Source organism: Chaetodon trifascialis, chromosome 7 (assembly GCF_039877785.1).
Source record: "Chaetodon trifascialis isolate fChaTrf1 chromosome 7, fChaTrf1.hap1, whole genome shotgun sequence".
NCBI classification, from domain to species: Eukaryota; Metazoa; Chordata; class Actinopteri; order Chaetodontiformes; family Chaetodontidae; genus Chaetodon; species Chaetodon trifascialis.
The window spans coordinates 26,374,933-26,396,391 of NC_092062.1; the positions used below are offsets into that span (position 1 = coordinate 26,374,933).

At 43.0% G+C, this 21,459-nt stretch overlaps 1 protein-coding gene across 2 annotated transcripts; it reads right to left on the reverse strand.

Annotated features, from left to right (window-relative positions):
* Positions 1–1,358: 1,358 nt before the first annotated feature.
* Positions 1,359–21,297, reverse strand: phf1 (PHD finger protein 1). Of its 2 annotated transcripts, none has more exons than XM_070967467.1 (15): positions 21,147–21,297; positions 18,976–19,054; positions 18,784–18,865; positions 18,014–18,100; positions 16,998–17,092; positions 16,324–16,472; positions 15,765–15,860; positions 13,734–13,802; positions 13,295–13,418; positions 11,497–11,564; positions 10,742–10,873; positions 8,880–8,958; positions 7,303–7,418; positions 6,191–6,277; positions 1,359–4,763 (listed from the first exon to the last, which is right to left on the reverse strand). In XM_070967467.1, the coding sequence occupies exons 2-15, from the start codon at positions 19,051–19,053 to the stop codon at positions 4,382–4,384; spliced, it is 1,644 nt and encodes a 547-aa protein (XP_070823568.1). In that variant the 5' UTR covers position 19,054; positions 21,147–21,297; the 3' UTR covers positions 1,359–4,381. The 2 variants fall into 2 exon arrangements, with proteins under 2 accessions (XP_070823568.1, XP_070823567.1); XM_070967466.1 differs by lacking the exon at positions 21,147–21,297 and adding an exon at positions 19,696–20,369.
* Between the last annotated feature and the right edge of the window lie 162 nt (positions 21,298–21,459).

The window sequence follows — 21,459 nt, forward strand, 5'->3', positions numbered from 1 at the left end:
TTTATAGGGTTAATAATAATCTGTGCTGTCATTTTTGACTTAAACATCAAATTGACTTTAACCTCTTTCACAAATATAAGAGTTCGAGCTACTTATTCAATTTACGACTAAAAAATACTTGAATAAACTGAGGAGAGCCCCGGAGCTTTCTTAACCTTTGAATATATCCTAGCTGACTGCAGCACAGACAGGGAGACGAACACAGACGCTCTGAGACACGAATCACTTGTGATGAATAATTTGTTTTCTAAATCAATATGTATAACTCAGAACAGGGTTTGCAATAACATCCCGTGCATCGTCACTGTTTTCACTTTTTAATGTGCTGCTAAGTTCTCATTATATGATTTCTCTGGTGTGTACTGGCGTCTTTGGTTTCCAGTTCAGCCAATTACCCACTATTTCATCCCTATTTATACACTATAAAATATATTTATAGGTTGTTTTCAATTTCACATGTGAATTGCTCCAGGAGACATTAAGGATTTCACATAAAATCAAACTCATTTCTGTAAAAGTTAAAATCCCATCTGTTTTTGTTGAAAAACATACTGCTGAGTAAAATATGAGGTTTTTCTTCTAATACGTTTTGTATTTTACTTGATTTTTTGCTATTTTTGACTTTATTTTATCTCTAATGCTCACTGGGTTTTATTCTCAATCTGATTTTATGCTAATTATGGTACGATCCTTTTTTATGTCATATTAGTCCACTTAAAACTTTTCTTTCATGTGTTGCACAAGGTTTGACCTCAGATTCAATCGCATGCATGATGTTCTCTTTCATGAAAATATCCATCTGTTCAGACTAGAAGAGAAGGATGCTGCAAAGCTAAACTAGCTTTTCCCTGAACTTCATCAGCACATGAAACTGGCTCAGGTCTCGTCACACGAGCAGCATCTGAGTCAGTCATGTTGGCGATGAAGACCAGGAGAAGTGGTTAAAATCTTAAAATGTTAAAAAGTTAGCAGGCGGACCTTGAGTGGAGATCATTTTGTCAAGAATGAACTTCCATGCTCATGTCTGACGTTGTTCTATTTGACCTCTGAACACATCGGCTGAGGCTGTTTATTTAGTCTCGCTTCATTCACTTAAATTATTTGAGCGACTGCGTGTTTGTGCCCTCGCCTGACCCCCCCAGAGAACACGAACCCTGCCTCCGTGTCATCGTATTCACACTACAAATATTTCCTCCATTCCTGGTGTGTGCGAGGCTCAAGCTGCAGCACTCCATCAAACATCAGCTGCTTTGACAGCGCTGCCACACAAGGTGAATTACAACATATTTTAAATGTTTAAATAGTCAAGAGAGACGGACACTGAAACAACATACAGATACATAAAAAAACTCAAAGTGTACGAGGTGAAATTTTTTTTATTATTCATGTTACATATTAGGTGTCAACGCAGAGTATACATGTACAAACGTAATTTCTCCAAAAATACAACAAACTGAGCTTGGACTTGACTACAAATCAGAAAAAGAAGACTACCTCTCCCAAAGTAAAGGATGTTCCTCGATGCTGATGTCTTTATGTCCTCCTATTCTGTTTTAAACGAGTCTGTTTGAGTTCCACCTAGAGTACAACCTATAACAAGCACTTGACGGGTATAGACATACCATAGAAAACACACAAATACATTCATCACCATCGCCTAGAAAGGTTCAACACACCCCTTCCTAATAAACTACAGTCAAATAGTCACTGAGGAGGATGAGAATTGCAATGCAACATCATTTCACCGGCCTGAAATGGATGCAAAGGTGCAGGAGATGCTTCGAGGGAGGTCGGTACTTAAATAAAATCTGCATTGGTTCGATTAGAACAGTATAAATGCTGTATTTGTCTTTTGTTTTGTCCAACTAAACCTGTAACGCAGCCTTTCCTCAAAGACTGGACTGATGAATGTATATGTTGTGTAAGTTTTATCGCAACAGATTGCTGAAATAAACATCTGTATAAAATATAAACTCTGAAACTTGCACCACAGTATTCTAGATTTGTGTAACCTGTTTGCACAAAGATCCAACTTCAGCACCTCACTGGAGTCTATAAACGCGTCTGAGAGGAAGGGATGCCATCCGTCGGGCCTTGACTTATGAACCCTTAATGCCATGTTGCGCCTCAGTGTCGCCTTTACCTGTACTGTTACTTTGAAAGCGGGGGCTGAACTCCCCACGACATGAAACTGAACAACAGCAGCAGAGCGGCTGGACCCTTCGCTGATCTTTATGGCATGTGACACTCATCAAAAACTAAAAGAAACACGCCCCTCTCAAAGTAATCTCCACCCTGGTGACTTCAAACAGACATTTCAGCAACACATACGTCTTTTTTGTCGTTTGTTTGGAATGTACATTAACATCACGGTCTGTTCTGATCAGGAAAACTCTACTCAACATGAGAACTGCTCCTTGTTGTTGTATCCGTCAACTTGATAAAGAGCCATCCTCTTATTTAGCGGCAATACGGCCTCGCTCATCTATCTGACGTCTGATTGGTCGGCTCAGGTCAGCAGACCAACCGGCAGGTACACAACCCATATAGGCACTATGCAACCACGTCAAAAAAATAAAATAAAGTTATTTTTTCATAGCAATATATTGTGAATATATAATTCTATCTATAAAACAAAAGCCCTCTCGTGGCTCCTATTTCTAATACATACAGTACTCTAAATGTAAATTATGACAAAATCTAACAGAACAAATAAGTAACCTCGTAATAACATGTATACAATCTTATTAACATACTGCGATGAGCAAAAATATGAAAACCTCCGGAGAATCTGTTGTTTATGAAGTCAGACAAGCTGCCGTCTGAGCAGATGAAAGGCTGGAGACTCAGCCACTACTGCCGGAGTGCCCTTAAGCACGGCGTTAAACTACCATCTGTGCGGCCAGAAACGTCGCGCGAGACTGGCGGCTGCTCCGTCGCTTCCTCGCCGACGAAAGGTTACTGCTTCTTCACGAGCAGCCAGCAGCCGCCACCCAGCTGTCATCACGCCTCTCGCTGACGACGGATCGTTCATCACTGTCAATTTCTGGCCTCATTTTCTCACTGAACTCCACGTGAACGTTAAACCGTCCGCTGATGGATGAGCAATTATAAAAGTGAAGGCTGGGAGAAGTGTGGAGTCGGCTACCGGCTGTTTCGCTGGATCGACCCTCGGATGTCCATCTCAAATGATGGGAAAAGCCACTTTTTTCTAAGTTATCTTATTACCTTTAAAAGGGAGTGAGGTACATTTCAAACACGCTCTTTATTTGATTTGAATCAGGTTAGACGTCGAGAGTATAAATTGGGTTGATTTAGTTTGAAAAGTGAACAATTTTTGACAGCAACAGATAGTTTCAACAGCATTTAAGTATTTATAGTTCATTGCAAAATACAGCTATTATTCAATTTAGACCACTTTACATCTTTTGGCCTCCAAATCTTTGTGCTGCAAGCCACAAGCCAGATTTTTAAAACAGTCCGCAAATGTGCTTCATATCAAGCTAATTTTTCTTTATTTCATATAAGAAATGCTTCCATATTTGGGAAAATACGCTAATTTGCTTATTTAGCAAGACAGTCGATACCACTTTCACGTCTGTCTGTTAAATATGAAGGTGGGTTCAGCAGACTGTTAGCCTAGCTTAGCATAAAGACTGCAAACAGGGGGACACGGCTTGGACTATTTGTTGTCCAGCATATAACCACAAAACCAACCACAGATGATTCACGAGCTTCAGAGGTGCTGTTTTTAAGCTTTGGACGGAGCTAGCTTCCAATCTCAATGCTAAAGCTTGTGGCTTCATATTTATCATACAGATATGAGAAAGGTATCAATCTTCAAAACAAAGCACAAATTTTTCCAAAAACGCTGAACTGTTCCTTTAAATTAGCAGCATGCTGTCCAGATAAACAAGCAGTAGAAGTTTATGGTCTGATTTGTGGAAAATAAAGTTTCGTTTTCATTGAAAAAAGCAGTAATTGTTCTTAATTTCTTGTACAACAACGTCGATTATTCACAGTACTTTATGTCAAGATGTGAGTACAACTAAAGACGTGTTCTTGTCGATGTGGCCCAAACACTTACAAATCATCAGGAGGTTTAAATATCTTCGCTCATCACTGTAAAACATGATAAATGCAAAGGCATATTCCAAAGTTAACAGTACAAATATCAGAGAAACACTAGCAAAGAGGGACATTTATTAACGAGTAGTGAGCTATAATGATGTCGGATAGTGGTGGTACTATGAGAGCAACCTGGATTTGCAACGTGTAGGGATTTTTTTTCTTTCTGTTTTGTTTGTACTTTGAACGCTGCCACGTATTACATACACAGTATTCCTGTGGCAAACAGTCATGGCGTCTCTCGCTCCGTGTGTCAGTACAAACTCACGTTTTCCCACTCCACAAGGTACTGCACCTTCCCGTCCGGCGTGACGCGTCTCGCCAAGATCCTCACTGCCTCCCCTCCTCCCCAGCTCCTGGCCACTGTCCCGTCCCCCCCTCCGACGACCACGCCGCCCCCTCCTCCTCCGCCGCCGCCTCCTCCCCCTCCGCCTCCTCCACCTGCGCCACCTCCTCCGCCCATGCCGGTCTGGTAAGGGGGCAGGTCGCGGAGGATGACGGGCTCCAGCTGCTTCTGCCCCGGCTGGTGTTGGTGGTTGTGATGGTGCTGATGGAGGTGGTGGTGGTGATGGCTGCCATTGGAGTTAAGGGGGTATGAGAAGCAAGGTGGTGTTACTCTGCAGGTGTCCTCCACACTAGAAGAAGAGACGGAGACCAAGCACAGGAGTCATGAGCAGGCGTGGTTCACTGCCTCATCCCAACAGGCTTTGCTCATGAAGAAACACACTGAATTCATCATTTCATTTTTACTGAAGTTCAACACAAAGGAAACTTTATACAACACGGAAAACTGACTTAACACTCTAACTAATACTTTTATACAAACAAATGGATCACACGACTAAAAGTGAAAGTAGAAAGCAGAATTATCACCCAAATGCGACCACAGGCGAAGGCTCATTTTGTGACGTCTGGTGGACGTGCAAACAAGCTAACACCTTCCCTGTATCAACTTTATGAGGAGATAACCAAGCAGCAACCACCTATGGACGCCGAACTGCCAAAAACTGCAGTTCCTCAAATGGCCACTTGAGGCTCACTCCAAAAGTGAGTCAATGCCCACAGACCCCCATATTAAAATGCCCAGTGTTACAGAAGAAATAAACATGCTTACAGCCTGGTGCGAATACCGGTTTTGTCTTCATAGCTAATTCTGCTGTTTGTGACAACTGTGCTATGGTAATTTTTTATTTAGTGCTCATAAAATAATGCAGAATCATGGCCGTGGCTGCTTCAAGTGACAGCTAGATGCTAGGTTAGCTTCATTCAGGTCACCTCAGCTCCACTTTAGTGGAGTCTGGCGCTGCCAAGATGGCAACGTCACAGAGTTTCACAATGGCTCCTCAGAAACCTATGGGAGACATCACGGAGACCACATGCATGTTCTATACAGCCTATGGAGACTTCAATGTGGTGTTAACACCGCCCCCAAGAGGCGAATGAATGAATCCCAATTACACAAAAGCTGCTGGAAAGGTGAGTTATATTCCTGAACGCTAATTAGCAGCATTTCACAGTTGATCAGCATTTGATTGACATCTGAAAACCATCACAAGACAAGAAATCATCCTCTGATAACATGTTTTGATTGCATACAGTCATCTGAGGTTCGAGCTGATCAACAGGCACACGCAGTATACTGTACGCAGCAGCGTGACGAATGCTAAGACGTAGCAACGACTATAATGCTGATAAGTGATTTAGTTCTCACAAATCTTCTGCTTTATATTCTAGTGAGTTTAATGCTACTCCAAAATGACCATTTTTACAACCAAAGATAGTTAAGCTAATGCGGAAGAAAACATAAAAACTAAAGTAAATCAGCTGTTTAATGGCCGAAATGTCTTTAATGCTTATTCTGTGAACGGTGAAAAGGGCCCTTAAAAGCTCAAACTCAACTGAAGGGTCAGTTGGTGCCGTAAACAACCGCGGAGCCTCTGATTCGTCTGTGCGTAATTCTGTTTGTAGTCTGTAAACTTGTGTCTGGAACAGAATCGTGAACAAGCAGAGGAAGTCAGTCCAGCAGGAGCGACTAAAAATGAGGACGGTAAATGAGTGAGACCTGTTGTAGTGATGGAGGCTCCTGGAGAGCGCGGTGTTTCCGTTGTACGTGGTGTGGTACAAGGCATACATCCGCTTGGGTGGAGAGCTGTGGACGGGACACACCAAGGTTGAAGACAGCGACTGCTTTACAACTTCAAGGCACAATATTTTCAACCAGCTGTGCTTCAAAACAGTGGAAAAGGCTCTGATCGTTTAAAGGTTAAATTCTCCTAAAAGCATAAAAAACACATTACCAACTTATGCCTTGTGGTGCCCATGCAGAGTTTTGTTTGAGTATATTTGCTTAAAAAGTTTTGTTTGTCTGAATATTTTCCAGCAAGGAAATAATTGCACCTCCGTTGTGCTGGGGTGGAAGTCTCAGTCCAGACAGCTGGGACGCCGCGTGAACCGAAATAAAACAGAACGGGATCATTTGCTAATCCTTTCTGACACATACTCAACTGAAATCAGCACAAAGACAACATGTTTGATCATTGGTTTTTGTAAATATCTGCTTCTTCTGAATCTGATGCGGCAGCATGTTTCGAAACAAGTTGGGACAGGAGCAACTAAAGACTGGGAAAGATGGAACGCTCCAACAACACCTGTTTGGAACGTTCCACAGGTAAACAGGTTGATTGGTATCAGGTGATAGTATCATGACTAGGTATGAAAGGGGCATCCTGGGAAGGCTCATGCCTGCATTTTATTCAGGTTTTACAAAGTTTTTTTTGGCATCAGGGTTGCTGGGGACGCTGCAGCATCCTCGCCTCCAGGTGGCTTTTTGTCACATTACACAATTAACTATTAACACAAGCATAACAAGCTCTCCCGATGTTTTTCCTTAAATATTTTGCATATTGTGGCACAGAATATGGTCTGTGTTTATCTGTTGTGGCAGAAAGGTCAAAGTCAGGCACGGCATTTAGACAGCATTTCTATCATGGACGAAATACTAAAGCTTGAAGGGAGTTTTCAACCAACAGTCGGTCGTTGGGCGCCTCCTTCTCAGCACACTTCCTGCAGCGACGTGGTACTTGATGACTTGACAGATGACTCGACTGCTTCACTGTTCTCATACCCATCAATAATCTATCAATACACAAACCCGACTGGCACAGCACCCCTTACCTCAAACCGAGCTCCTCCTCCGACTTCCTGGAGTTGTAAAGGCTGGCCCCTCCCATGTAGCCATGGCAACATGGCAGTAGCTCAATGGGGTTGGCAGCAACTGGGGGTGGACAAGCCTGGGCACAGGAGACACACACAGATCAGCTTGCCTGGATGCCAACATGATCACAGGAGTCCACCAAGCTCTGATACCTCCGTGCTGAGACGTGCATGAAGTTAATTCTGCGCATGCAGCGTTCATTTTTGTGTTTAACGCGTCTATTTAAAGGTCTGCATTCTGAAAGTCGGAGCGAAAACGTTTTAGTTGATATACATTTTGTGTATATTTTGCATTCCTAAAAACACACGAGGGCTGGAATTCCATTTTCATGCTTTGCCTGAGGGCAGATATGTGTAGAAATCCAGACTACTAGCATAAATGGATGTGAGTCACATCATCAAGGCTCATCAGAGACAGCCGTGGGATGTCCCGCTCAGATGTATCACCTCCACAGCACCTCCACGGAGCAGGCCGGTCAGTGAGGCAGCTCTCCTGACACACACGCTCAGGACTCATGAAAAGTAAAAACATCAGAGCATCACCAGACCAATTAATCACCGGAAACATCATCCGGGGGGGATGCCACCTAAAGGTTTTTGCATGTCTCATCGCTGGACTGTGACATATGGCACCACACTCGGCCCATTATCATTCCCCTCTCCAGCATTACTATTAGGACGGGAGATTATTATTCAGCGGCCTCAGTCGACGGCTGTGCCTTTAAATGGATGTGCTCTGTCAATGCTGCACTGTCAAGGTGCCAGCGCCACCTGGCCAAACTGTAATCGACTGCAAAGTGCACTTGGAAGTGATCCCAGGCTATGCATATCAGCATTCCTTCCCATCTCACTTTCCCCACGACAACCAACCTGCTCCTCCAAGACGGCCGGAGATTAGCATCAATCAAAGGGGCACAATGGGGCCTGGATGTGCCAGAGTGAAAACGAGTGCTCTGTGGAGCGTATTGTTCCAGGATTACTGTATGTGCACACACCCAGATCTGAGTATTGTGTAGGAGGACACAGTACAATGAGCATTCTCGGTTAAGAATGCAGTGTAAAAATAGTAACTGCCACATGTGATGTTGCCTGTTTCAGTGCGATCCGCTGGGAATTGGGTTTGATGATCATGATAAATGCGGCGCTGAACTGCAGATGTTGATGAAATACATGAGCGGCTTTTTGTGCAGCCAATTTTGCATTTGAATTATACATTTTAACCGAGCCGAACACGCGACACTTCATCCCTCACACGCTACCTTTTACTCAAAGCGTAGACTCTAAAGCATCAGCAGGCATTAAACATACAGCGAGAAGGAGGAGAAAAATACAAGGCGCTGAGCTGCACTGGCTGTTAAAAGACACGCAGACTGATCTAGACTGCGAAATGAACCTTCATCACGGCGTCTGACTGACAGGTTATTTGGATCGCAGAGAGCTGTTTACCTGGCTGCATAAAAAAGGAAAAAAAAATAATCAGAGAGGTTTTGTGGCCCAGACCTCCCTCCTCGCCCTGAGTTGGAGACAGAGGCACTGACCTGCGTCTCCATGATGCGACGCTTTGATTTACGCGACTCTGCTCCCCCCACTCTCCTCTGGCAGGGAAGTGACAACGGGCTGAAATGAACAAAAACACACATAAATTAATAGACAAGCCTACAGTCAATGTGCTATATTTGCTTTATTAGCGTGTCTGCATAAAAGCCTACCGAGAGGTGTAAAATGAGAGCAGTGAGACGAATGAATTAGATGTATTATATTAGTGACAAATTTTAAATATATATGAGTGCAAAAACCATCAGCAGGATGGTTGAAAAGCATGAAAAGAAGATGCCTTGTTCTCCCACAATGCCCCTCATTCACTATGCTCTTCTTCCTCTGCTTGAAACTGGATTTGACTCCTGCAGCTTGTCTCCAGCTTTGTTTATGAAAGCAAGACTGGAGGTCAAAAAACCTCCAAAGAGGCCGAACTGTCCATTACAACCCAAAATTCGATAATGCCGAGTGGAATGAGCAACACAATCTTCATTCTTCTATAATTAGACCGTACAGGTAACAGATTAAGGTGTTGTCTGACATGGAGAGCCTCTGGAGAGCAATAATGTTCTCAGTTAATTGTGTTAGAATCTGCTATTTATTTCTTGTGTGCACGTGGGAATTCATTTAAAACCAGTTTCCAGTATTTAGCATACAAAGACAATCATCTGACCAGGGGTGGTGCTAGAGGAAAGGCCGTGGACTGTCCAAAACAGGAAATGTTCAGCCTCTGTAGTCTATGAATATCCACAGCTAATTTAAAGAAAATCCTTAATTTTGGTTCAGTCTGGGTCATAGATGACAGTGTTGGTCCAGGTGGTGATGTTACCTGTGCAGCATGTTTCTGTGCACCTGCCCTTCGCTAACTGTTCCAGGAAGCTAACACCAGTCACCTTTTATCTAACATCTGTAGTCAACTTAAATTTGATTTATCAACTATACTCTTCCTTCTTGATGTTACTTGCCCCTGAGCCTTGAATGACCAAATTTCACTCAGTCCTGGAGCTGCTGAAGATGACAAACGGACCAACCAACGACCAACATCACCATCTGTAGCATCAGCTGCTAACAGAGCAAAAGCCTCTCCTGCCTTAACTTTAAACTTTAAATATCACATCATGAACAATCTATGAGCGCAGGAATATATGTTTTATGTTGCCAGTGTGACTTTGACTCTTGTATTCTTTACTGCTGGTTTGCCAGTTAAGTTGAGAAAGTATAAATTTAGATCTCTGGAAAGGGATAAACTAATACGTCTTGCCTCTGACGTGGCTGTCTGAACGCTGTCCATTTGGGAAGAAGCAAACAGACTTCGCTGCAGACAAACTGAACATCTTACATTTCTGTCAGAAAGAGGGGTGAAGGCTAAAGTGATTCCAGCTTGTAGATATTTAGAGCAAAGGGAACTGTTAAACTGAAAATGCATGCACTGTTTCCATATAAACTTTAAACTTGCATTTCAGAGATGATTTTTTTTTATGAAAGGGGGAAAAAAGAAGCTCCCATCCTCGATCACATTTGCCTTTACGACTGCTCCACTGCTAATTATTTCATCGCAATTCATGTGAATAAGCACCACCTAAATGCTAAACAGTATTTAAAATGAAAGCATGACTATAAAATCTGCAGACGACAGGACACATGCACACACACACACTTTCGGATGCACAAACGTAAGCACACAGAGGGCTTTTATGCACTTTTAGGAGATTATTAAGACACTGATACTTTTGCTGGCATATGAAAATTGCAGTCCTTTGATTCCTAAAGTTAATTGTTCATGCGTAATGACTATATGCCCTGTGGGAGTGCCAGAGCTCTCGCTGAGATAAGAGCTGAAAAGAGACGCTGTCCTTACTCTGACCTTCTCCGGTGCGTGATGTTGGTAGGTGGGTCGGTGATGAGGGGTGACGAATCGGACGTCAGGGGAGGCGGGGCTCGAACCTGGAGCCCAAAAAGACACTTCTTCTTCTTGATTTCCTTCCCGGAGACAAACCTGGGGCAACATCAAAGCAGCAGCTTGTACAGTCTGGTTTTGGTTCTCAAAATGTATCATCACCTTATGTGTGTGTGTGTGTGTGTGTGTGTGTGTGTGTGTGTGTGAGTGTGTGTGTGTGTGTTTTCATTAGTCCTCTTTGATGCTAATAATGAATTTAACATTGTGTACAAAATGTACTTATTCTCCTGATGCAAAAGTAGACTCAGGAACATTTCAAAGCTAGTGACTGTGTAATTAAGTATACATAATTAGAGGAGACTGCCTGGAGAAATGTGCAGTTTTGTGTCTGCAAGATTTTTCTTTTTGAAAATTTCAATGAAAAACACTGAAAGCAATTAGACCTCTCGACTGGTTATTGTGATTTATAACAACACCTTGTGTTCTCTTCTGACAAGACGAAGTAAGCACCATGAAGTGGTAAATTTCATTTGGTCTAATTGGCAGTTCCATTTTGCTCTTTTTATTCAAAGCCACACATTTCACCTCGCTCATTTCAGCCAGCATGTCCGATGCTACAAACTACGCAGCACTAAGAAGACCCCTCTATTCATGAAGGGCCACTCATCAATCCAGTCATGTGTGGCCGGTGTTTATTCTTCTCATCATATGCGCTGACTTACCTGTCCTTGTGGGAGTTCAGAGCGTTGAGGAGATTGTGACAGCGGTCTTGCCTTGGCGTGTCAGAGAGCTAGAGGACAGACAGGAATGAAAAATCAAAGCTGTGTTTACACAGTGGACGGCCATCAGCCAGAAAGCCTTTAATGCATACAATAATTTTCCTTTACAGTCGCTGACAGCAATGGTTTTAATATGGAAAACTACTTGTTGCAGCGACATGGCTGCAAAGCCGTGCTGTCATGTGATGACAGGACAAACAATACATTTTAAATGTCTGTTAAAAACAGCTTAAAGGAGAACTCAACACCTCAGATAGATGTACAGGAAATGCTCAGAAAATTCCCCCTGGTGTCACCTCTACTTTTATCTTCCTGTTTATTCTCTGGGGAGCAACTTCAGACTTTAAAACAGATGGTATCACAACGTTGAGCCTTAGCACTCTAGTTTGAGGATTTGCCAAGACTCCTTCATGTTTAGAAATGCTGGTCAGAGTGTCAGTTATACCTAACCAGGGGTACTCGTCCCTCGGGGGTACTTCAGTAACCGCCAGGGTACATGGAAAGATTATGCAGCACCTCAGCTAATATAAAAAGATATGTATATATATATACAGTATCTGACATTCACCAAAGATTTGTATTAAATTTGTCACAATAACAAGTAAAGCTACAAGCTACAACAAGCGCAAACACCTCCCACCAACCTTGGTCTGTTTTACCACTGAGTGGATTAAAACTAGCTAGCTAGTTAGCAAGGGAGTAGAGAAGATATATAGTTTGGTTAAAGGAATGGCTAAATAGATGAAAATGTTAATCTCAGCTAAAAATAATTCACAAATCATTGAAATACTCAGGTTAAAGTAACAGATAAGCTGTTTAAATAGCTGATTAACTTTAAGTGTTGCATTTACAGTTGAAACTGAAGTATTTGGTAAACAGTTGAAACAGTTAGCTTAAAGTCGTTAGCTCAGTGTATTGGATAACCAGTTTAAATAGTTAACTAAAAGTTATGGATTATCAGTTGGAATAGTTATATATATACAAATAGACATACTTCAGTTAGCTAAAAGTATTGGATAAATGACTGAAATATTGGATATTAACAGTCGAAATAGTTAGCTAGCTAAAAGCGTTGCACGATCAGCTGAAATCGTTCACTGAAAGTAGTGGCCAAACATTTGAAATACTCTAGTTAGCTAAACATATTGAATAATTGGTAGAAAGAGTTAGCTTGATGTATAGGATACAGAGTTGGATTGTTAGCTCAATGTATTAGAAAAACTAGTTACCTCAAAAAATGGATAAAAGTTTAATTGTTAGCTAAACGTATAGGATAAACTGTTGAAACAGCTATCATCAGGTAAATGGCTGCAAAATAGCCTAAAGTAATTGATAAAACTAATGGACAAATAGTTGAATTGTTCAGCGTCTGCCACTACAAGTGGTAGTTGTTCAAATGCAAACTACATCAACTGTCTGAAAAAATATCGTAGCAATACCCTTAGTAGGCTAACAGTGCTAAATTTTTCAAAACTGAATGAATGATAAGGCCGCAGGGGAACGTCAGCAGAAAAAGGCTGGGAACCTCTGTCCTAGATCACAAAAACATGCAATGTCACAACTCTTTGATTTAGTGGAGTTCCCCTTTAAGCTTACGTAGAGGTCATAGTCTTTTTTTTTTTTTTTTAAACATTAAATTTAACTTTAATGGTGGTTAATAGGCTTTAAGTCTCAAATGCAAAAGGGCTGGCAGCATTTCACATCATTTCATCATGGTGCTTAAACGAGGAAATATCAATACCGCGCCTAGGAGCAACGACTCCCAATTCTCATTGGTGAAGGACAGGATTTCATGGTCAAAATCAAAGTATTTCCTCTTGCAGCACAGCGAGAGATGGTACAGCACTAAATGAGCCAAATCGACCCTGCATTTTAAATAAAAAACAGTGAGAATTAAACAGTGACAAACAGATAAGATAGAAGAAACATCAAAACATAGGCTAGTTTGATATACCACATTCTTACTGCACACAGCTCTATCAGTCTGTGCTGTTGTGTGAAGAAGCATTAACACCATTATGTTTCCTCACAAACCTGGAATGCACAGAAAAATGACCTATTCCTTTCAATGCGATTAAAGAAGAAACCAGCGTTTACTCCTGATGTTTTCTCAAATAACCACTGTGTAAAATTATAGTGATTTTTTTTCGCTGCAAACAAGGTTTTACTGTTAACATCACCAGGTCATGGGTAGTCTTTGGATGGTCTCTGGTCCCTTTGTACACACTGAACACTGGAACTGATAAAACCTGAAAAGACAGATGGGGGAAAAAATCAGGCAGGCGTCATGTCTTCATGTGACTTGTGTGAAATATCATTCATCCTAAAAAAAAAAGAAAATTTTCTCCTTGATGAATTTGTTTGTCTTTTGTCTGTCAAATACAGTCCTTTGTTTTTATCCTCACTTGCACAATCTGTGAGTCTTCTTCTAAAGCATATTAACTCTGTTTTTGTTCAAATGAGCATATTCTCCACCTTGCTCACTTCTTATCATTTAGCCCGAGTTAATCACACACACTGATTTCTTCCCCTTGACTTTCCTTGCATGGTCTCTTCTCCAGACATTTTATCATATAAATCAACCAGAACTGGAAATAAAGAGACAGGTGTATCTGTTTCGCTGTAGCATTCTGCTTTGGGTGACCCTGAAACTCAGCTCATACCACAGCAACATTATGTGCATCTGTCCTTCTATATGCATATGTTTTCTGAAGGTCACAGGGAAAGATGAAGAGCAGACACAGTACGACGGTAGCACATGCTTACTATTCCAACTGTGAACTCAGTCTTCACTCTTCCTCCATCACCTGCTCAGCAGATGTTGTACCAATCCGGCCTCACTCTCCCCGACTGTCAATCTAAATCTAATCCCTCCTTTTCTTCCACCCTCAGACAGGTTCGGCAATAACACCGTGTCAGGGTGGGTGTAGAACTCAGTCGGCTAACACAGATGGTTAATGACAATAATAACTTAATGGATGAATACATTTTATTACACGCATGAGATGCAGCCTACGAAACTGCACCGCGATCAGCAGCTTGCGTATCCTCCCTACATCATACCAGAGAGGTGATACGTACGTCTGCTCTGCTGTCTGTCACTGTCCCTTTGCTCTGAGAGCGCGAGGAGCTCTTGTCCTTGTAACACAAATCAGTGAATACATTAATATGCGCTCTGATGATTTAGTCTTAAGCTAATTAAGGTAATTCTCTGACAAGTGAGGCTGTCATGTAGACGTCTTCATTTGATTATCTTCATCAGACTGAAATCTGCCGCTGGGTTGATTAATCTCTCGGTAAACTGGCAATTTTGATAATCGATTAATAGTTTGTTTTTCATCAAGTCAAAACAGAAAACATTCACGGGCTGCAGCTTCTTAACTGAGCTGCTTTTTTCTGGTTTACATGACAGTAAACTGAATATCTTACGAATGTTGGCTGGACAAAACCAACAATGTGAAGACGCTGTTTTTTCTATAGCATTACATTTTACAGCCTAAACGATAATAATACTTCATCAAATAACTTGGTGACAGATTATTTGGTAGTTGTATCCCTTGTACGTTTGTAATCAGAGTACATATAACAGTTAGCACTGGTAGGTTTCTGCTCTAACTGAGCTGAACATTGTACCTAACAAAGTAAACATGTGGTGAGAGGTAGAGCAATAAAAACAAACTAATCAATGTAAACCAGGTCAATGGAGACGTCACATGTCCCACAACCCAACTATTAGACCCTGACTGCTATATCAACATAATATGACTGGCTAATAGTGACTTAGCACAAATACATCAGCATCTGCATATATGCTGACAAATGAAAAGTGCAGTAAAAGCAGTTTTACAGGTTAGATTTTATGTCTTTTTCTTATATTTCTACATATTTCTCTTATATTTATTTATGTGATTTACTGTTAACATCATTTTTTGTAGTTTACTGCACTGGTTCAACTATCCGTGTTACATTTTTTAAACAAAAGTGTGAGAGATCAGTGCTAAAAATGGTAAATGTAAAAAAAGCTGATATCAGTCAATATATCACCTTCAGGATCTGTGTATTTTTACTCTTAAACACTGAAATCTGCTTCAGCTGTGGTGCACACATGGCCATGCAATCAAACAAATTCCTTTGTATTTATCATAAAGACAGAATTCTAACTCTGAATATAAAGAATCCCGAGCTTTTTGCAGTGAAGCTCAGTAACGCACCTGTCTCCATACAGCAATGGCTTGGTTAGACACTGAGTGCAGGCCTCGTGGAACCACTGACCACAGCCTCCACACTGCAGCATCTTCAGGTTCCACCTGCAGACCAACATGAACACATCAAGAGACTTTAAACACGTGAATGAATGTGTCAAGTCTGTTGTTTTATGCATAATTGAGAGAAGACTGAAGGCTTTCTAAGCTGAAATGAGTCTTCAGGCATAAACTCCCACAGGGTCCCACTACTTGTATGACAGCTGGGAGTTTGTTTTATACTGCTCTATGTGCCAGGTGGGTGGGGTTAGCAACATAAGCAAAGCAGCAAAGTATGACAAACGCAGTAAATGTGCTAAAAAGATCCTAAAATGTCCTTTTTTCCCCATTTAATAACTTAAATCATTCAAAGAAAGTCTGCTGAGACTGTTTGACACACGTCTGATTCGCTGCATGCAGTCTGGAAATAATCCACACGCTGGCTCTGACTTGCATGAGATGCCTAACGCTGCAGAGCACACATGAACTGTACATTCAAACTTAAACTGGCCTCTGCAGTGTCACTCACTCTCCAGGTCCGGCACAGTAGCAGTAACACTGCTGCTGATTGGTCAGATGCTGCGGGTCCCAGTCTAAAGACGACAGCTGGTAGGGGAGCCGGAGCTTCATAAACTGCATGAGCCGGGCGAAGCGTCCCCGTTTGAGGGCCCCGCCTCTCTGAAAACACAATTTTAGGACAGAACTGATTGGTCGGTGACCCCTCAAATCACTGTCATGTCAGAACAGCGAGGGAGACAGATCGCATTCGATGGAGGGAAAGCAATTCGTCTCATTTTATTGTAGGTCAGCTGTGAGAGATAGTGTCCGAAGCAGCGGAAGTCTGGACAATGAGATACGGACATTGACCGATTGACAATTAACCGGGTGCTTTCTCATCTCATATCTACAGAACTGGAGCACATGTGATTGATTGACTTTAAATGTACTTCTCTCAACTTCAGCGTAATTTTTCAGCTTCATAACTATTGATTCTTCATGATTTCTCGGACACAATGTAGAACATCTAATATTGAACTCAATACTGTGGGAATTAACGCGCTTTTGCCTCGAATAAACCCATTTTCTGCAGCACACAACAGTATAGTGGCAGCGCAGCCTGATATATTTGCCTGGATTTCGCCCATATTACACACTGAATGTTTTTTCCCCCGGAGTGTGAGACGGAGAGATTAGCAGCCTGACCTTGGTTGAGACTGCAAAGACACATTGCCGACATATCCACGAATCGCTGTCAGCTTCCGGTTCGATGGTTGGCGTGTGGCACTCTGGATGATAACCTGTAATGGGAGGAGCAGGCAGAGCGTTTAATTCGTGTTTACAAGACAGACAGGCGGAGTGACAATAATGGCAGAGCAGCTCCATGTTTAGTGCTCTGCTGGTTTGTTTCAGCGGCATGCAAAACATTTTACTACACTATTTGCATCCAGGGTGAAAGAAGTGTGTTTGTCTGCTTTTTCCTCAAACACTCCACGAGCCCGTTTGTCCGACTGAGCCGTGAAGAAGACGTGCCGGTAAAATTTCTCTTTCCTGCTCGTGCATCCTGCTGTTTGTGAAACTTCCTCTCACTTGCACTTCAGTGTATTTTATTTCATCATAAGACTTTTAAAGTTTAATGCTGTACGTGCAGAGTCCGACACCAGAAGGTTGTTTTCGCATCCATCTCTGTGCTCACTTGAAATCTGAGTTTTAAGGTGCGCACGTTACAGCGTGATTAACACGTCTGGTGGCCGGAGCACAGACAATGAGAGTGGACTTTACAGAGAGGAGGGAGGCATCTTATAGCTAAAACTTGTGAGATGTAGAAGTATTTGCATAGTCAAAGATGGATTTGTCAAGGAGGGAGAAGAAGAAGAATTCAATTAAACTTTTTTTGTGGGAAAATCAAACACAAATTATTATTCAATGCAGAGCATTTTCTTAAAATATGTCCAGAGGCGATCTTTAAATTAGCCTAAGTAAAGACGTCTTTTGGCATGTAAGCCTGTGAATGACATTTCCTGTCTACAGGTCTCTCATTTTCATTCTAGTCAAGACGCAGGTGCAACAACTCATATCTATCATTTATGATATATGGTTTTCTGTGTTTTCTTCTAAAGAGCAACACTGTTATTTACATACGGAGTCAAATCGTCAAGGTCAGCGGGAGAACTGGTGGAGAAACGCCGCTTGACGGCGTATGATCAGGCGTGCTTTCTTACCGTGGCGACATTTAAGACAATTTATGAGGGGTTCTTTAAGAGGTGGAGCGTCGCAAATACAGCAAACTTCTTCCACTCCAGCAGCGACTGAAGCAAACGGAGAAAGACAGAGAGAGGCAGGGGAGGGGAGGAAGTAAATGTGAAAGAGGAAGACAGAGAGAGAGCAGTCAACAGCATTAATTTATGTATATTGATTCACATCCTTGCCACCTCATTGATTTCAGTGTCTCCTGCACCCTTTTAGATTTCACTTCATTTGACGGGCAGATATTCAGCCTGGTCCTAACAAGCGTCCAACTTCCCCCTTCGCTTGATGTTAGCAGGAGCGGGGGCGCCATTTCCCTGAGGAGTCATTAGTCTGATAAATTCATAAATAGACCGTAATACACCAATTACATCTCAACGTGGCCCCGATCAGAACACTCACTCGGCATCATAACCTTGAACGTGCCTGTAATTTCTTCCCTGCACTTTTCCTGGACGACAATTCAGAGATCCAGAGACAAAAAGGTACAAAAAAAAAAGGAGAAAAGTTTTAAGCTCACGAGGGGAAAGAATCAGGGAAGTGTTCCTTCGACTCCTCGGGCAAAGTTTTGGAGTGGAAACAAACACCTTTTAGTTTGAGCTCGGCTGAGCTCGCGTGCATTCAATGAACTCAAACTAGGAGCATTTTTTTAACCTCAGAAACACAAAGCGCTCCCAACAGGAAGCTGTTTACTCATCTATCACAGCAGAGAGGGGGAGCAAAAAAAAAAAAGAGTTGCTCTTACAGGAGTGGATGTCCTTCCTCAAAACCCAGAACTCCGAGTTGTCCTCAAATCTCACCAGACAACATTGCTTGACTCCATCTACCTGAGAGGGAGATAGCAGGTGAGCAGAATGATTGACAAAACTAAATGGAAGTCTTTTCAAATCCAAGCACACGCACACACACACACGCGGGCGCACACACATGCACTTACTCTTTTCACATTGCCGAGGTACAGTAGTCCATCACTCCATCGAGCCAACACATCATCTCCCTCGCTTACTCCCCCCATCCTGAGGAGAGAGAGACAGAGAGGGGAGAGAGAAGAGGGAGCAGGGCTCATGTGAAATGGAAATCCGATTTATTCGCTGAATACTTTGCTGCCATTGCTGACAGAGGGGTTTATGGCCCCGGCGTTTCAGCTGGCTCTCAGACAGGCGGGCTTCGGTGCAAAGGGGTTAAAATCCCAACCCCCCCAAAACCCTCCTCCTTTTAGACCAGAGCATAGCGACAGCCTGTATCCACCACAGTGAAAGATGAGAGTGAGTACACAACCAGAGAGCAAGACAAATGATTACTGCACACATGAAACACACACGCACGCACACACACACACACACACACACACACAAAACACTGCATGATGACTGCTGCAATACAGTTTGATTGAATGAGCAAAACATCAGTGTGCAGCTACTTGAAGCATCTGCCTGGCACTTTGCCGTTTTCTTCTTCTTCTTCTCCCAACATCTTAAAAACTTGAATAGATGCATGAAACGACTGTGCAGGCATTATCTCTGCACGCTGAGCATTTGTTCCAGTGCATGCACTCAAGTGAAGACAGACGCAGGATACATAACAGCGCACGGAGCCTTTTGTGAATCAGGAGGAAATCAGGCAAAATTGGACAGTGAGGGTGGCCGGTGAAGGGTACCTGTCAAGTCGAACTCCTTTCCGTCGGGGTCACAGTGATTCCTGGGCAGGCTGCACATGAAATGCCCTCATCTGCCGTGGATCTCCGCTGCCCAATTACTGCCCGCTCGGATGCGCAGCCTGCGTGTTTGCAAAAAGTGGATGATGTGCATGTATGTCCTGTCTGTGCCAAGCGCCTGTGTGTGTCAGTCAAGCCGTCAGCGAGGAGGAAGGGGGGAGGAGGAGGAGGAGGAGGAGGAAGAGGGGGGGGGAAAGGCGACTAAACTGTCCGTCCGTCTCTCAGCCTAGTTTGTCCGTCCTCCGTTGTGCCGTTTCGTCATGTCCCCCGTCGCTTTTGCTCTCCTATGCCCCCCTCCTTCTCCGCCGCCACCTATTGATGCTATTAAGGCGGGTTTGTCAGAGCAGCACCGGAATCAAGCCGCCAGAGACGCCATCATCCCTGCCTCTCGCTCTCGACCGACTTGTTGTGACGCAGACATAAAACACCGAGATAGAGTGGGAGGGAGATACTGATAGAGGGGGATCCAGAGGTGGCGGGGGGGTCCGCGGCGAGAGCACCTTCCCGTCTGAGGGACTGACCCTAAATCGTTGTGACAAGGTGGGATTGTGATGTCTGGCAGCGGGAGGGAGGGAGGGGTGGCGGTGCGCTAAGAGCCAGCGGAAGCAGCGCGCGCAGCGACAGAGGCCAATTAAGTGGCCAATTAATGAGTTTAGCCGCCTCATTAATTGGTCTCAAACAAGGGGGACCGGCCAAGTTGAGGAAGCCCGTGGAGAAAAGTTTTCAGGCTGAGACGGCCGAGCGAACACTTCGACTCATCAATGCTGATTATCTGCCTGTGTCTTATTAACGGGGTTATTTGGCTGATGTGTTCGCTTTCTTTGAGAGAAGAACAACGTGGTGATTGGTCCATCTCTTCTCAAAAATAAGCCAGCATCACTGCAGACTTACAGGTGTAAAGAGGCCAGTAATGTGCACCACGTGGATTTTATTTATTTTTTAAATTCTTTCTTAAAAATAAAAGCGTTTTTCTTTCAGCAGTTTACTCCGTTTGGAAGAACCTCTGCAGCGTGGCTGCTCGTCAATGAGAATACTGGAAGTGAACTCCAAAGTGGACAAACAGCACATCTGCAGGACAGATGTGACATCCAGAGGACACAGGACATATCCGGGATGCGAGTTCATGCGTGATGCGAAATATTGTTCGCACGAAACAAATCCGGCTCTGATTGCACCAAACTCGAGTCATACATGTGAGATGTTTGGCACAAACAATGCGGGCTGTGTCTTTTCCTCTGAACTCCTCTCACAAACCAGTGTTGACTGTGCAAATGACAGAAAATTCATTTATGGCTTCAAAACAAAACAAACATCCGGCCAAAGCTGCTTCGCGCACACAGTATTAAATTCCAGCAAATCTTAATTAAGCGTCATGTGCAGTAGATTATACTCACAGTTAAGTTGATTTGGGAGACTGACGCGTTTTGGCTGCAGGCGCATGCATCCAATTCAAGGTGTTATTTGTTTATTTCTCCGTGTTTGCGTCTTTTCGTGTTTATTTAGCCCGTGTCTTGCACATTACTCACACCAGTCAACCGTGTGGTAACACCGCCGTGCGGTTCAAAATGGCCCCTGGCAGATTAAAAAGTGTTAAAGTGCCATTTTCCAACTGTTACCACTAGGTGGAGAGCAAATACAAGGACTACAACTGCACTGCGATCAGCCAGTCAGCCTGAGAGATGTTCAAGGCCAGTCGGTCTGTTCTGA

What these genes read in the sequence shown, in the direction of transcription:
- phf1 (XM_070967467.1), bottom strand. Translation starts at nt 19,053, where the DNA reads ATGGGGGGAGTAAGCGAGGGAGATGATGTGTTGGCTCGATGGAGTGAT. An exon ending in TTGTCTTAAATGTCGCCACG is followed by an intron (nt 17,093 to 18,013) that starts GTAAGAAAGCAC and finishes CTCCCATTACAG; the next exon opens with GTTATCATCCAGAGTGCCAC. An exon ending in TCTTTGCAGTCTCAACCAAG is followed by an intron (nt 16,473 to 16,997) that starts GTCAGGCTGCTA and finishes TTGTGTTTTCAG; the next exon opens with AGAGGCGGGGCCCTCAAACG.